The sequence below is a fragment of the Thalia democratica genome, chromosome 2 (genome assembly GCF_965202585.1).
Source record: "Thalia democratica chromosome 2, ktThaDemo2.hap1.1, whole genome shotgun sequence".
NCBI classification, from domain to species: domain Eukaryota; kingdom Metazoa; phylum Chordata; class Thaliacea; order Salpida; family Salpidae; genus Thalia; species Thalia democratica.
This window is the reverse complement of record NC_139166.1, coordinates 82,045,073-82,062,564: the sequence shown is the minus strand read 5'-3', so window position 1 is coordinate 82,062,564 and position 17,492 is coordinate 82,045,073. Positions and strand designations below refer to the sequence as shown.

Below are 17,492 nucleotides of genomic sequence, written 5' to 3'. Positions count from 1 at the left end.
TGGTGTACAACTGGTGCACGACTAGATAACCGGTGCACGACTATTCAAATTCGAACAATTCAAATTCCGACAACTCAAATTCTTTATAAAAAATTGAAACGGCTAAAAATATATAAGTAATGTAAACTTAAAAAAAAACGCATATTTAAATCATATTAATATTTACAGGCCATTTTTTTCTTTTTGCAAAAAATTAAATTTTTTTAGATATGGCTTTATTGAAGTAAAAAATAAATTTATTTCTAATATCTTAAAAACATCTTGAAACATATTTTACATTTTTTAAAAAGATATAAGTGGCTTGTAGATATTAATAAGATCTACAGACACATTTTTTGATTTATTTCAAATTTATATTACTTTTTGATATATAGTCTTTTAAATATTTTTAAAAAATTTGAATTTTTGGAATTTGAATTATCCGAATTTGAATTGTCATGTAACCAGATAACAGAAAGGTTTTTTCTAGTGATGTACCGGACTCACTATCCGGGTCCGGCCGGATATTGCCATTTTTGTCTGATATCCGGATCCGGCCGGACTCTGATTTAAAAAAAAGCCCGGATCCGGTTCCGGCCGGATTCTAATTTGAAAAAAAAAGTCCGGATCCGGTTCCGGCCGGATTCTAATTTGAAAAAAAAGTCCGGATCCGGGTTCGGCCGGATCCTAACAGAGATCCGGCCCGACCCGGATCTAGTTAGTAGAAAAGAGCATAATGAAAAGTATTTTTTCAAAAACAAACCCTGTGTAAATTAATAACAGTCACTTTATCAGTTAAAATTCAACACCTACCGTGATTGGCTCATTTTATACACGTGACTAATTTACATTTGTTTACATATAAACTATGAAATAAACATTTCAGAAATGCAACGCTTTACATTTGTTGTAAAATTGAAAACTTTAAAATGAATACTTGCATTATTTATTGTTTAAAGTTGAGCTCAGAGAATATTTAGAGTTAATACGGTTGAATGTACGAGCCAATGAGAATCATATGACGAAATGTTTCAAACTAAATACTGATGTAACAAAACATAAGAACATGACAGGCAGTTTATATGTAAGCAGTTAGTTAGTTTGGTGTGCAGCTTGAAGCAACAAAATATCTTGAACTTTTTTGTGAAATTTTGTGATAAGTGAATATTTCAACTGGTGTTTAATTGTTTTAAAATTTAAGCCAGGTTTATAGTTTAATAGTTTATTAAAAATTTTACAGTTCCTTGTTTACTAAAAGTTTTATTTATTTTTAGTTAGTTGTTTTAAGTCATTTGATATAGATTTAAAAAGCTTCCAGTTTTTAAAGTGAAACCAAAGTAATTAATAATTTTGTATATGCTAGTATTTCTTGTTGTGTTTTATATAAAAGATTCATCACTCAAAACTGTCGTGTCTGATTATAGAAAGTAGTCTCAGTTAGAATTTAGTATTTTATAGATATTAATTAAATAAGATAGGATTTAATTAAGATGGGTAGTACTAATAAGTTAAGTGTACCACAATCAGTCCACAACTTTACTACCAATTTGTCAACATTTGCTAGCTGTTCTACTAATTATTAAATTAAAGTGATTTTTTCAGTTTTTAAAAACCTCATTCTGACTCAGGCTTGTTTATACTCACTCTAGCTAGTTTTATTGACTTAAACAGTGGCAACCCTGCTACTTTGAAAAATTTTAGGAATGTTAGAAAATCTTGGACTGCCTCAGGCTAGTTTAGTTTTTTATAAAAGCTCAGGCTAGTTTTCATTTAAATTTTGAATGAGTTTGAGCTGATCCAGTTTTCAGTGTTTGGTAATTTTCTAGTGTATTTGGTTCAAGAACTTGATTTCAGATTTTTAATTGTAAATAAAACCTAAATTTGTAAACCTTGTGGCTAGCTGTTCTACTTATTATTAGATTAAAGTTCCTTTTTTTCAGTTTTTAAAAACCTCATTCTGACTCAGGCTAGTTTATACTGGTGATGTACCGGACTCACTATCCGGGTCCGGCCGGATATTGCCGTTTTTGTCTGATATCCGGATCCGGCCGGATTCTAATTTGAAAAAAAAGTCCGGGTCCGGTTCCGGCCGGATTCTAATTTGAAAAAAAAAGTCCGGGTCCGGTTCCGGCCGGATTCTAACTTGAAAAAAAAGTCCGGATCCGAAATTGTGGGTCCGGTACATCACTAGTTTTTTCGCGCATCAGAATTTATGAGCACTTATTTTATCGTTCAATAATTAGTACTGTATCAATAACTAAATATTAAAATTGTAAAAAAGAACACAAATTAACTTACATTTTTTTTGCAGTCAATTATATTATTACAACAAAATGTTGTAAAATTACTTTAGGATTGACATTTGTTTTAATGGGTTCTGATTGTAATTAAATTAGCTTGTGATTAATTGATGGAAATCACTCCTATATATTTATCATATTTATCGTATTTTTATAATAAACTGTATTTTTTCCAAATTAAAACTTTAAGTTACTCAAAATTCGAAAATAAAGGAATCACTTTCACATAAGAATGATTTTTGAAAATATCTATGAAAAATAAGAACTTACCTTACAATGTTTTTGGACTAGTACCTTATGACAGAAATAAGAAGTTCTTTACTAATTCATATCTAAAGAAAAAACAAATAAAATGAAAATTATTGTATAAAGTGTGCTTTACTAATGAAATATATTTACTCTTGTGAAAGTATTTGATGTATTGTAAACATTTAGTTTAACTAAAATAAAAAAAAAGAAAAAAAAACCTATAATATAGTTTTGATTAATCAAGTTTATAGTTTTTATAAAAACATACTAAAGTTTTAACCACCTTAAATGTATAACATGGTGGTAAAATAATGTTTGTTTCATTTTTTTTTTAATTAGAATGTTATATCAAAACAACTAAAAACTTATTTCAAAATTAAAAAAGGTTTAAAAGAAAATAAAAAAAACTATATCTGAAATGTTATTTAATCCTTACTTGATTAATTTAGCTAATAGTAGCATTAAATACCAGTAGTTTAACAAAAATATTTTTTAAAAGTAATATGTTGAAGAAAACACTAAAACTAAAAAAAAATCATACAAATCTAACTTTTTTCTTTTGATAAGTTTTGTATTGGAATATTTTTTTATAACAACGTCCATTTTATAAAGTAGATTTCATTTATTTTTCTCCTTTTAAATTTTTTCAAAGTTTCAAAACGATATAAGCCAATGTAACAAAACTTAACATGAAGATAAAGGAATAAGAACTCTAAAAATTCCACTAGTGGGCCTTATAATTAACCATTAGAAGAGGTTCGTAACGATGTCATATAAAATAGTACTCTTTAGTAGATTATTGACTCACAATGATAAAGCAGTAACGTACACTTAAGCTGACGGCAGGAAGAAAGGCAGATCTCGTGTACAATATGCTCAAGCAACTACATCTTGATACTGGAACTGCCATCATGGACATGACCATGATTTAAGCGTAAAGCTGCCTGTATTTCTACAACAAGCGATCAAGCATAAGCATTCGCGAAATTTAAACTGCTGTACGTCTGTTGTTACCCGGTGAGTTGACTAAACACGCTGTCTCTGAGGTACCAAAGCAGTCACCTACTACACCAGCTTGAAATGAATGCTTTTTTTAACCAGGCTCTTTTAAGAGACATCCATATTTTCGAATTTAGTTATATTGCAAACTAATTAAGTTGTACCAGATAGTAAGCAAAAAAAAAAGGAGTTATATAGTGCATTCTGTAAAGTATGAAATTTTTGTAACAAAAAAAGTAACACGACTAGTTATCGGTTTGTTTATAGTATGTATTTTGTTAAATTGAGCTTCATTTCAATGAATAATTAAAACAAAATGTATTTTTTAAAACAATTTAAGAAGTATTGTTGTAAGAAGTTCACAAAGCACAGTTTGAACACTAGTTGGCGATAAGCAATTACATTAGCAGAGGTTTGTAACTACCAGTACATATAAATATATTTAACGAAAGTTTATCATTCATCAAAACATCATATTAGGACGCGAAAAGGGATTAAAATCTAAATATAGGCATTGAAGAGTCAAGGATGTACTTTGTACGGTTTAGAAGGTTAATCATTCAAAATACCTCGGCTCTTTTATGAGCCACCTAACTATAAAACTTAACAGAATAAAATGTTTAATATTCATTTAAACAATTTAAAAATTTTGTTTTCAACAATCAAGTATTTCTTATTTATCAATTTTGTTTTCTACTACCTAAATTTATATTTTTGTTTTTATTTAAAAGTAACTTTGTTTATACGCTGTAGTCCAAAAGCCAAAAGCTGCTGTTAAAATATCCTACAAATTATTTTATGATGGCTATTGATTACAATTATATTCAAAAAAAAGTAAATTGCTTAACTTATCTTATAAAGTTTTAAATAAATATTAAATAACCTTAGTAAATAGAGTTATTTTCCAAATATAAAAAATTGAATTTTTGAGATGAAAAAAGATTAAAATAAAAGTTTAGGTTAATTTTTCTTTTTAATTTACAAATTAAAAAGTTATCGAAGTTAGCATTTAAACATTTTTAGCTACAACGTTTAATTAATTAAATAAACTTGTTTGAACAAAACATTTAAAACGTTAAAAAACGCTTTGCTGCTTTACTTTGCTTAAGTTCGTTACCATGAAAATTTGGGCCACAGTTGTTTTAATTTCTTTTTGGAGGCCAAATTAAAAACTCTGATTTAGAGGTTGATAACAAGATTAAGTTTAATATAGTTTTTCTTTTATTACCGATTCGTTAAACTTTTATAACATTTTAATACTAGCTGTTAAATTTTTTAAGTAATTGTAAATAAGTTTTTATACAAATTCTTTTTATAAAACGAGTTAAGAACAGTTAGTTTTATTGTATGAAAAGTGTTTTTTTTTTGGTAAAAAGCAGAACTAGACAAAGTTATCAATCCTTGAATTATATAAAATTATTGTTAAACTTTTATTGCGTTACGCCGTTTCCTTACCGAGCAGTTCATCAGACGCTAAAAAAGCTGAAAACAAAAGTATACAGAGCGATGAATTGGAAATAAAAGTACACTTAAAGAAAAATAAAAATTATGTTTAAATATGAGTTATACTTAATATGTTGTTTACAAAAGTTAAATTTTAAAGTTAAATTAGTTTTAAACAAAATATAGGTAAGTTTAGTTCAAATAATCTATAAACTATTTTTTTAAATAAATTATTTACTGAGCATTTTAAATATTAAGCTTGAAAAAAATATAAAAATTAAGATTTATAGGGTATTTTTAGAAAACAGAAATGGTCTTTTTACGAAAAGGTTGTCACTCTAAAACAAAGTATATACACAATACAAACATAAATATAATATAATATAAAATAAGTCAATGCGATTAAAAATAAACTAAAAGTATTCCTTAGGGTAATGAGGGCATTGCATGACAAGTTCGTTTCTCTTATTAAGGATTTTTCTTTGGTTAGCGTTTGTTATAAACAGTCTTTCTAGGTTACATAGTGAGCACATAAAATTTGGCTTGAATCTGCTTTTGGTCTGTCTGAGGGTTACATGACTGTTCAAATTCAGACAATTAAAATTCGGACAACTCAAATACGACAATTCAAATTCCGACAATTTAAATTTCGACAACTCAAATTCCGAAAATTCAAATTACGACAATTCAAATTCCGGCAATTCAAATTACGACAATTCGAACTCGGACAATTTAAATTCGGACGATTCAAATTCCGACAACTCAAATTCGGACAATTCAAATTCCGATTACTCAAATTCGGACAATTCAAACTACGACAATTCAAATTCGGACAACATAAATTCTGACAATTCGAATTCTTACCATCCAAACTCTAACATTTCAAATTTTAAAACACAAATTGTGGCAATTTGTATTTCGATAATTTAAATTCGGACAATTAAAATTCGAACAATTTAAATTTAAGCAACTTAAACTCCGACACTTCAAACCTGACAATTTTAGTTTTGACAATTTAAATGCCGACAACTAAAGCTCCGATAAATAAAACAAACAACATAAAATAAAGTTTCAAGAGTTATTTATTTTCATAGCAAGTAACCTCGTTTCAGTTTTTGCTATTAAAGCTTTGACAGCATTGATTGTTTACTTTATTATTATTTTAAATAATAAATTTTAATTTTAAAATCAATACAAAATTTAATCAAAGTTAAATTATATTTTATAAAATGTTTAACAATAAGAAATTATTTTTATTTTAACTTTTATTTGTATACCTCCATACTTGTTACTGACTATAACGCGCTATTGAAATGATATCCTTTAGGTAGTTCTACGATACTTTTTAGATCAATCTCGTTAATTAATAAAGTAGATAAAAAAAATATAAATTAAACTAATACTATTAATCTAATAGATTATAAGTGTTGATTAAACCTATCTGTTTCTTGCAGTAGTTATACAAAGCAGTTAGACTACTTAAACTACAATTTATTGAAATAGGTTTATAAGATTGTTAGAAAGCTTAAACTACTTGTAAAATGAAATCGATTCAATAAGTTTTGACTATATTTACAATGAATAAATGTGCGATAAACTACAATAAATTGTACTAACAAAATAGTTCGACAAAAAAAAACTTCGGCTTAACAGCCGAAGCGATGAAAACAAGAAATATTATGGATTAATATAGTGTCGTACAAAACATTTAAAAAATTTAAACTTTTTATGAAATAAAGCATTACACTAAAATTAAAAATACTTCGTAGTATTCAAAAATATTAATGTTTTTAAACCTTAATATTACCTATTCTATTATTCAGAGATGCTTCCAACGACAAAATTTATTATCCCTTAATTTGTGTTAATAAAAAGGTAATAAGTTATCAAGTAACTGTGGTTTTTTTTAATATAAAAAATAATTATTCGCCTTATACTGATTTGAATAATTGTTTTATAACGAAAAAAAACTTTATAATTACATAATTAAATTAAACTAATATCATCATAAGCATAACCATTATAAAAAAAGTACTAAAAAAGTATTCCCAACAGTTTGTAAGCATTAATTTTTGAAATAAATATTTACAAAGTATAATGTTTACTTTAAAAAAAGTGTTGTAATACTCGTTTTAATTTTTGCAATCAGAACTCGGGTGTTGGTCTTGTCACCGTGACTCGGTACTCAACTTCTTATTATTGACTACAATGCATAAGTCTAGTTAGACTATCGAATTATTATTTGTAATCAGTTTATTTCTTATTTATATTTTATATGTATTTGAAAAAAGGTTTTATTAAGCAGTTTCTTGTTAAGTAATGTTTTGAAGATGATGAATAAAATTTTAAAAATTTAGCTTATTATAAAACAGTGAAAACCAATTTTTGTTCTAATGATATCTAATCTAAATAAATTAATTTATAGAACTACGCTTTACAAATAGTACATTTACTTTATATTATTACTTAAAAACTTAAAATTGTTTTTTAAATTGGTTTAAGCTAATGTTGTTAATATTATTATTGTTTTTATTTATTTATTATTTTAGGTTATCAAAAGCTAAAATTTTTCAATACTTTTCTTTATATTTTTATTTATAAAAGTTAAGTTCAGTTATGGTAGAATTTAATTCTTTCAAATAATTTAAAAATATACAACAATTTGTTTATCTACTCAAATGTAAAGTTTTTTTTACTGTTCAGGTAAAATTATTAAATTAAATAAAAATTACACTTTTAGCACAAATTACTGATAAAATTAAACGTTAAAGTGTTTCAGCGTTTTACATTTTTACTTTTTTTTTATACAGGTTATAATATATCATTCAATAAGCACATGTTTGCTTTTAGTATTGTTGGTCTCATTTTATAAGTTACTTTAAAGTTATATAAGCTTATTAGTTCTTATGTAACTAACTAAACAATTCTTTAAGAAACTTTTAAACAAAAAAATTCAGTAAATATTCTTTTAGTTTGCTTTTCTTTCAATTCGTTTAGTTGATTGTTTTATTACTAAAGATTTAGGTATTTAAATAATAAAGAATTATGTGTAATAGCTCGTAAGAAACTTTATAAGTATGTAGTGTACGACTCGAAAACCAAAAAATTCCTTTGTACCCTAGGTCTTTAGACCAAAATTTTTGAGCGCTTTTTTTGTTCAATAATCAATATTAACAATTATAATTTTTTTACTTACAAAAAAATTATACATACTTTTTAGATTACTTAATTTTTATGTCTAAAATTATTCAAAAAATTTAAAATAATATCTATTTAGTCATTTATTTCTGTTACAAAATATTATATCTAATAATTTGTTTATTAATTTTTTAGAAAAACTTAAATATTTTTTTTAGTAAAAAAATTATTCTATAAAAACTTTAAAATCTCAAATCTCAAACAGCAACATTTGATAAAATTTATAATTCTCATTACATAATTTATTGTAACATATGTGTACATTTTAGTCGTCTTGTTTAAATAGTTCAATTGTCGTAGTTTGAACTATCCGAATTTGAGTTGTTGTAGTTTGAATTGTCCAAATTTGAGTTGTCGGAATTTAAATTGTCCGAATTTGAATTGTCGAAATTTGAATTGTCCTAATTTGAGTTGTCGGAATTTAGATTGTCCGCATTTAAGTTGTCGGAATTCGAACTGTCTGAATTTGAGTTTTCGTAATTTGAGTTGTCCAAATTTGATTTGTCGTAATTTTAATTGTCCGAATTTAAATTGTCGGAATTTGAGTTGTCCAAATTCGAGTTGTCGGAATTTGAATTGTCGGAATTTGAATAGTCAAGTTTGAGTTGTCGGAATTTGAATTGTCCGAATTTGAATTGTCGGAATTTGAATTGTCAGAATTTGAATAGTCGTGCACCCCTGTCTGAGAATTTTCCATTAAATAGTGTATTTTTTGTCTTTTTCATATAATTTCCACATGTAGTTGGCGAGTTGTCTACAGTTAGTGGCCTTCTTCTTATTGGGTTTTGGAAATAAAGCTCTATGTTTGTATAATCTATTCTTGAAAGGTCTTCTGGTGGATACAATATATGACATTTTTTCATATTTCTCAGATGAAAAGTGCTTACTAATTTAAAACAAAAGCTAATGAAGTTTTGAAATGAATAAAACTCTGTTTAACACTTGTTAAACACATTTATTTTTTTAAGTCAAAACTATTTGATTATTTGCATAAGTTTAGAAGTATTTTGAAATTTTATCTAGTAAATACATAACTTTTATACTTAATTGCGTATAATGTTATATTTTATTTAAAGGTACCAATTAAATTTACACTGTAAATTTATTTTGATCACAAAGCATAGTTTGAACACTAGTGGGCGATAAAGGAAATTTTTTAGCCGAGGTTCGTAACCACTATTAAAAATAAAAATATTTGAAAATATTTTTTTATTCATCAAAGAATTATATCATAACGCTTAAACGGATTAAACCTTAAATCGTTGTATATGCATTCAAGAGTCAAGGATGTACTTTGTACGGAATCGGAGGTTACTTACTTTAAATACCTCGGCTCTTTTAACAGCCTCCCAAATTATTAACCTTAAAAGAAATATGTAAAAAACTATTATATATATCAAAACATTTTATTAATTTTGTTTTTTACAATCAGGTATTTATTATTTATTAATTTCATTTTAAACTACCGAAATTTATATTTATTTTTTGTTTAAAAGCTGCTTTAATTGTTACTTTAATTATACGCTATAGCCCAAAAGCCAAAAGCTGCTGTTAAAATATCCTACAAATGCTTTTATGATGGCTATTGATTACAATTGTATTCCACCAAACAGAAAATGCTTAATTTAACTTATTTAGCTTGTAACAAAGATTAAATAACCTAGTCAAGTAGAATTATTTTACAAATATCAAAAATTTAATTAATGAGATGAAAAAAGTTTAAAATAGAAGTTTACGTTAATTTTTGTTTTTAATTTACAAGTTCAAAAATTATTTAATATGCCATTCAAACATTTTTTGGCTACATAAACCTAAAAAATAAATAAAAAAGCACAGATAAAACATTTAAAATTTCACAAAAACGCTTTGCTGCCTCTAGTGTTATACTTACTTTGCTTAAGTTCGTTACCGTGAAAATTTGTGCAAGTTGCTTAAATTTTTTACTGCTTTACTTCTTTTTAAATGGCCTGCATAAAAACAAGCTGCCCGCTAATCAACTGGAGGAAAAGCTTCCCGCAAGCAAATTGACACCAAGGCTGCACGCAAAAGTGAAATAGCAACTGGAGGTTTCAAGAAGCCTCGACGTTACCGCCCAGGTACCGTTGCTCTGCTTTAGATCCGTCGTCACTTAAACTCAACTCTGACCTAAATTATAGCTAATTATTTAATTCATGTAGACAATTTTTGCTAGTATAGAATGATAAAACTAAAGTTTAATAAATTATATAAAATCTAGACTAAAACTATAGCAGAAACTATTTTTACAAAGCAAACAGTACTAAATGCTGAGAAATTTGTAAACGCTTGAAAAAAATTTTAACCGGGATATTTTGAAACTTTCGAAATTCTCCTCGTTTATTTTTTATTATCGTCATTAGTTGCGAACTTATCCTTTGTTATCGGAACTTTAAATAAAGAGATTTTTGACTTATTGTACTAAAAGCAAAATAACATTGCTTGTACTTAAAAAAATATTTAAAATACAAAGTGACTGTTATTCACTCTATGTTATTTTTAACATATGTTTTCTTGTGTATTTTATGTTTATTTTTAGTAGCTATGTTTAAAAATCTGTTTAGTATTTTACAGATTTTTTTAGAAATAAGCTGAACAAATACCTGCTTTACTTTAGCGCTTTTTGATAACTTAATTCATAAAAACTAATTATTTTTAACTACTTACATTATCTTAATATTTGAGTTTTAGAATGTTTTTATTTCTAATCTTTTTTTTCTAAAAATTATAAAATGATTTAAGTTAATGAAAAATCATAAATAAAGGAATCCCTTTCACATAAAAATTATTTTTGAAAGTATTTATAAAAAATAAAATCTTACGTAACTTATTTTTGGACTAATACTTATGAAAGAAATAAGAAGTGTTATACTACTTGAAATCTAAATTTGAAAAATTTAAAGTAAAATTTATTGTATAAAATGTGCTTTACTATTGAAATATTATCGCTCTTGAAAAATATTTGATGTATTGTAAACATTTAGTTAAATCAATAGAAATTTTAAAAACTTCGAAAACTTTTAATGTAGTTTTAATTAATTAAGTTTATAGTTTTTATAATAACATTTTTAAGTTTTACCTACCTTAAATGTATAAGATGCAAGGTGATAAAAATAGTGTTTGTTTTATTCTTTTATTTAATTAGAATGTTATATTAAAACAACTAAAATCTAAATTGAAAAAGGTTTGAAGAAAATTAATAATACTTTTTCTAAAATATTATTTAATGCTTACTTATTTAATTTAGCTAATAGTAGCATTAAATACCGATATTTTAACAAAAATATTCTTTTAAACAAATATGCTTAAGAAAAAACTAAAATTCAATTAAATATAAAGTCATGAAATTCTATTTTTATTTCCTTTGATAAGTATCTATTTATATATGATAATAACAATCTATTTCTATCACAACGTCTAGTTTATAAAGTAGATTTCATTTATTTTCCTCCCTTTAAATATTTTTATTAATTTTAAAACGAGATAAGCCATTGCTATTAAACGTAACATAAAGAAAAAAGAATAAGAACTTTAAAAAATCCACTAGTGGGCGTTATAATTAACCATTAGACGAGGTTCGTAACGATGCCATATAAAATAAAACTCTTTAGTCAACTATTAATTCACAATGATATCAAAGCAGTAAAATCCGTTCTAGCTGACGGCAGGAAGAGATGCAGATCTCGTGTACAATATGCTCAAGCAACTACATCTTGATACTGGAACTGCCAGCAAGGACATGACCATGATTTAAGCGAAAAGCTGCTTGTTTTTCTACAACAAGCGATCAACCACAAGCATTCGTGAAACGTCTGTTGTTGCCCGGTGAGTTGACTAAACACGCTGTCTCTGAGGGTACTAATTTCAATTTTAGTTATATTACAAATAAATTAAAGTTGTACCCGATAGTTTATAGAAAAGAGAGTTTTATAATGTATTCTGTAAAGTAATACATTTTTGATATTATGAAAAATTAACACATATATTTAAAGATTGTTTTATATAAATAATTTCGTTAAGTTTACCTTTATTTTAATTTATAATTAATATAATATGTATTTCATAAAACGACAAAGAACAGTTTGACCACTTGTTGGCGATAAAGCAATTACATTAGCCGAGGTTCGTAACCACTAATACATATAAACAGATTTGAAGAAATTTGACCACTCATCATAGCACCATGTCAGGAAGCAGAAAGGGATTAACATATCAATCCTAGCCAAAGATAGGTTCATCAACCGTTTTATTTCAGTTTACTGTCAGTCGTAACCACCGTCTGCTGAGAAACGGTAACTACAGTGAACGTGTTAGTGCCGGAGCACCAGTCTACTTGGCAGCAGTATTGGAATACTTGATCGCTGAAGTGCTCGTCAGAGGTCAGAGTTTGAAACTTTCAAAAGATGAGAAAAGGTCTTAGGTGTTTTAAATGGTAGTTTTTTTAATGAACTTGATAAAAAGGGCCATAGCTGTTTCATTTTTTATGGGGGTCATTTGAAAAAATATTGGAAAACCCTGATTTAGAAATTGATAACAAGTTTTATTTTAATATAGTTTTTCATCTACTACTAATTCATTTAACTTATATAACAGTTTACCAATAGCTGCTAAATTTTTTAAGTAAAAGTAAATAGATTTTACTACAACTTATTTTTTTAAACCAGTTGAGAACACTTAGTTTTATACTATGAGATGTGTTTACTAATCTAAATTAACGCTATAAAAGTTTTTAGACAAATAAAACACTGTTTACCACTTGTTTACCAATTGTTAAACACTTTTAGTTTTTTAGTTGAATTTATCAAATTATCTACATAAATTTAGACGCAGTTTAAAATGTTATCTAATGAAAAATATAACTTATAGTTAAATTGAATTTTTTTTTTAAGGTCCAAACTAAATTTAAACTTTAAAGTTATTTAATTGGTGGCCCTTAAAAGGGCCGTGGGGCCGGTGTTTGAAACACCAGAAGCTGTGTGCTTTTAAGCACCACGTTCACCACGAATGCGGCGAGCCAACTGGATATCCTTTGGCATGATGGTCACTCTTTTGGCATGGATGGCGCACAGGTTGGTATCCTCGAAAAGTCCGACCAAGTAGGCTTCGGAAGCTTCTTGCAAAGCGCCGATAGCCGCACTCTGGAATCGCAAGTCGGTCTTGTAGTCTTGAGCGATTTCACGCACAAGACGTTGGAATGGCAGCTTGCGGATCAAAAGCTCAGTGGACTTCTGGTAACGACGGATCTCACGAAGAGCCACGGTACCTGGGCGGTAACGATGAGGCTTCTTGACACCACCGGTGTTTGGTGCACTTTTGCGTGCAGACTTGGTGGCGATTTTCTTGCGGGGAGCTTTTTCTCCAGTTGATTTGCGGGCGGTTTGTTTAGTGCGGGCCATTGTTGTCTCGACTGTAGAATCACTCTAAACTGTTACTTATATACTCTTTATGCGTTACGGACGTAAACGAAGTGTTAACGATTTTGGACTTTTCTGATTCAAAATTCACAACTTTAGTTAATAAGTTTTCAACAAAGGTTGAGAAAATCAGGAATATGTTTTCACAAATAAAATTCTAAAAAAATATTTTTCGTTCTAAATAAATATTTCAATTTAAACTTTAGGTAAATGTAAAACGGATACACTTTTGAATGTAAAAAGGTCGGCTTTATAACTTACACATATATGAATGAAACTAATTGATAAGTTTGAGCTAAACTGTTGAAACAACATTTAACAAAAATAACATTTAAATTTTTTTTTTCAATAAAGAAGGCAATAATTTAATAATATATATACGTCTAATTTATATTACTGTTCATTGAAAGTATTTTTTATAAACTAATAAGAAATAGGTTATGCTAATGAAATAATAATATAAACACATACCTTAAATAATGCAAGAATATCTATTTTAACCAAATATAATTTCTTTTAAACAATATAAATAAGACTCTTTTTTTTTCAGTACAATATATATTTCATGCTTCTTTTGTCAGTTGTATACTAAGCAATAAAAATAAATTTTCAAATCTAGCTTATATAGTGCATATTCAATCAGCGTAATTAATAATAAAGCAAAGAGTAATTAGCAATACATAAGTACTTCTAATTACAATGCAATTAAAAGAATTAATAAAACAGAGCAACAACTTATAAAACATTTTAAGAAAACAACGAAATAGTATAAACAAAATATTTATGTTTACACAACTTAGGTTTTCTTAACAAAATACAAAAAGCCTCAAGTTTAATTATATCAGAAACTTGAATTTTTTTTTTAATAATTTTAAATCTTTAAGTATAATTACTAGCACAATCAAGGTTATTTATTAAGTGTTCAGCAATAGTAGATCTTTTTGAAGCATTTATTACTCTAATAGACTTAGTTTTCTTATTACTCATAGAAAAGATTCTAAAGATACTAAGATCCGATAGCAGAATTTAAACAAAGTATGGTAGTTTATAAGTTTAACTGATTCTGTGATGCTAGTTATGTCGGGATGACCTCAAGACAATTTGACAATTCAATAAAGGAACATATTCCAAAAAGTTTCGATGAATTTTGTATGAGTAATTAAAAAAATAAAACTATTAGAATAATAATTGCTTCAAAAAGATCTGCTATTGCTGAACAATTAGTAAATAACCTAGATTGTGTTCGTAGTTATAATTTAAAAAGATTTAAAATTATTAAAAAAAAAATTCACATTTCTGATTTAACTAAACTTAATGCTTTTTATATTTTGTTAAGAAAACCTAAGTTGTGTAAACATAAAGATTTTGATTATACTGTTTCGTTGTTTTCTTAAATTGTTTTATAAGTTGTTGCTCTGTTTTATAAATTTTTTTAATTGCGTAGTAATTACAAGTTTTTATGTATTGTTAATGACTCTTTGCTTTATTATTAATTACGTTGATTACATTTTCACTATATAAGCGAGATTTGGAATTTTATTTTTATTGCTTAGTATAAAACTGACGAAAGAAGCATGAAATATATATTGTTCTGAAAAAATATAGAGTCTTATTTATATTGTATGAAAGAATTTATTAAAGTGTCAAAAATGTTTAATTTTTTAAAAAATATAATTTCAACTAAAAAAATTAGTATCAATTTTTTTTAATAAGTGAAAATAAACGAAGTTAATAATGCATACTTCTTTGTTAGATATTTATAATATTTTACTTTTATAAGGCCTAAAAAGATGGTTAAACAAAAAGTAGCTATGCATATGATCTTGTTTTACTGTTTATGAAAAGTTTATCAAATATGTAATACAGCAGTCTGCGTTTATTTTTACTTTTTACTTTAACTTTTAAATAGTTTGTTACTCAAACATTTTATTTTTATATGTACCTATATAAATTAGGTGTATTTGCATTTTAAAAGCGCCAACAATTTTGCAAAATTAAGACAAACTAATTGTATTTAACTTTTAAAAAGATCAATTATTATTAGCATTTTTTAATAAATAAATATTTATTATTAAAACTATTGTCGTGCTAGTGAAAGACAAATGTTTTTATCGTTACTTTTTAACAAAATTAAACAACTATAATTCTTCTAATAACTTTATTAACTGCGTTGGGGTCCATTTGCTGTTAATTAACTTCTTGTTCCTTCCTTCTCGCACTAGTAACTCTTCGTTACACTGAAAATTTATTCTTGGGTTTTATTGACTTGGTGCAAAGGCCGGTGCTTGACATTTAACTATTGTTAACTATAATTATAAAACCCTAGGTTATTTAGTATAATCTTTTTCTTTTCAAAAGTTAAGTAAAAAGTGAACACAATTTTATAACTACGATAGCTGACAGTGAAATAAAATTATAACATTTACAGTTCTTGATTGAATTATATTTTTAAAACAGCTCAAATAAAATTAAAAAATTATTTAAAATATAAGTAACGGTAGTACTTTTCGTTTACTTCCGTAACGTTGGCGAACTACTTTTGCGTATCTGCTATGAAAGGATTAGCTTTTCCTACTTCGCTTCGACAAGCGTCAAAACTCTAAGTTAAAACGAATGGAATTACTTAACAAATTGATACAGATAAAAATAAACGCCGGTAGCGACAATGCACTAGATATTTGACCCTACTCGAAGAGCGAACGCCGATATATGTCCGTTGTAAACTAATAAATCCTTAGAATAAACAAAACTGTTTTGAAAAAGGGTAAAATAGCTTTGGAAAAAGTATATTGTTGTTTATTGTTTACGTTTTAAAATAAATTGTTTCTATATACTATAAATACTTTATGCCTTTACTCATTATCCTCCTTTACCGTTAATTAGGCTGACATTTGTCTGCTTCTTAAAAAAATTTAAAATCGTAGTTTTTAGCATACAATAATCGTAATAAAGTATTCTACTCGCGGTTTAAAAATACATTATTTGAGATATTCTTTCAAGAACTGTTAGTTTTAGCAAAAAATCAAAAGCATTTTAAAAGATGATTCTATTTTTAAAGTAGAAAAATCTTTTCAACGAAAACTGAGAGGTTGTTATATTAAAACTTATATTTTCTAAAATTTAAATGAGCCCATTAGACTAACTGGCTCACAATTCCCAAAATTATATTGACCTCAAAAAACTCATAAGGAAGGTGTTCCATGTAGTCCTATTTTAGATATGATAACTTCTGCCCAGTATAGATTAGCTAAACTTTTGATTTCTGTTTTAAATCAAATCTTTAAAAAGTTTTCTTAATTTTGTGTTAAATACTCAACTCGTTGAAACTCTTTGTTACAACTCTATTTCATCAGACCAAATGTGTTCTTTTAACATTAAAAGCCTTTATATTACTTGATGAAACGATTAAAATTTGTATTAAAGGACTTTACAACTCAAACCTTAATCCACCAATTGTCCCCAAAGAAGTAGTTAATAGCACGTTATATATGGCTGTAAAGAATGTTGTATTTAAATTTAACAATTTAATTTAAAACAAATTGATGGTGTCGCCTTGGGGAGCCTATTAGGTCCTTAAATATCAATGTTTCGTCGGGCATTTTAAGTCTCTTTTTTTCAAAAATATAGGTAAGCCTTTTAGTAACTTTAGATATGAAGATAATATTTTTATTCAAAAAAAAATGGTTATAATGTAGAAAACTTAGTCAATAAAATTTATAACCTACATCCCTCACATTAACTCACTCGTGGAAATGAAGTCGACAGTTGTTTACTTTTTCTAGATGTGTCATTACAACGAACATCAAGTTGTTTTATTACATCCATATATTGGAGTCCAACATTTGTTGGCAAGCACATCCTACGGAAGTCCTTCTGTCCTACTTCACAAAAAGTA

At 26.6% G+C, this 17,492-nt stretch overlaps 1 protein-coding gene across 1 annotated transcript; it reads right to left on the bottom strand.

Moving 5' to 3' along the window:
- Positions 1-13,165: 13,165 nt before the first annotated feature.
- Positions 13,166-13,579, bottom strand: LOC145829032 (histone H3.3A-like). The gene has a single exon (XM_082936772.1). It carries the CDS (start codon positions 13,577-13,579, stop codon positions 13,166-13,168), a length of 414 nt encoding a protein of 137 aa, XP_082792898.1.
- Positions 13,580-17,492: the final 3,913 nt, after the last annotated feature.

What these genes read in the sequence shown, in the direction of transcription:
- LOC145829032 (XM_082936772.1), bottom strand. Translation starts at nt 13,579, where the DNA reads ATGGCCCGCACTAAACAAACCGCCCGCAAATCAACTGGAGAAAAAGCT.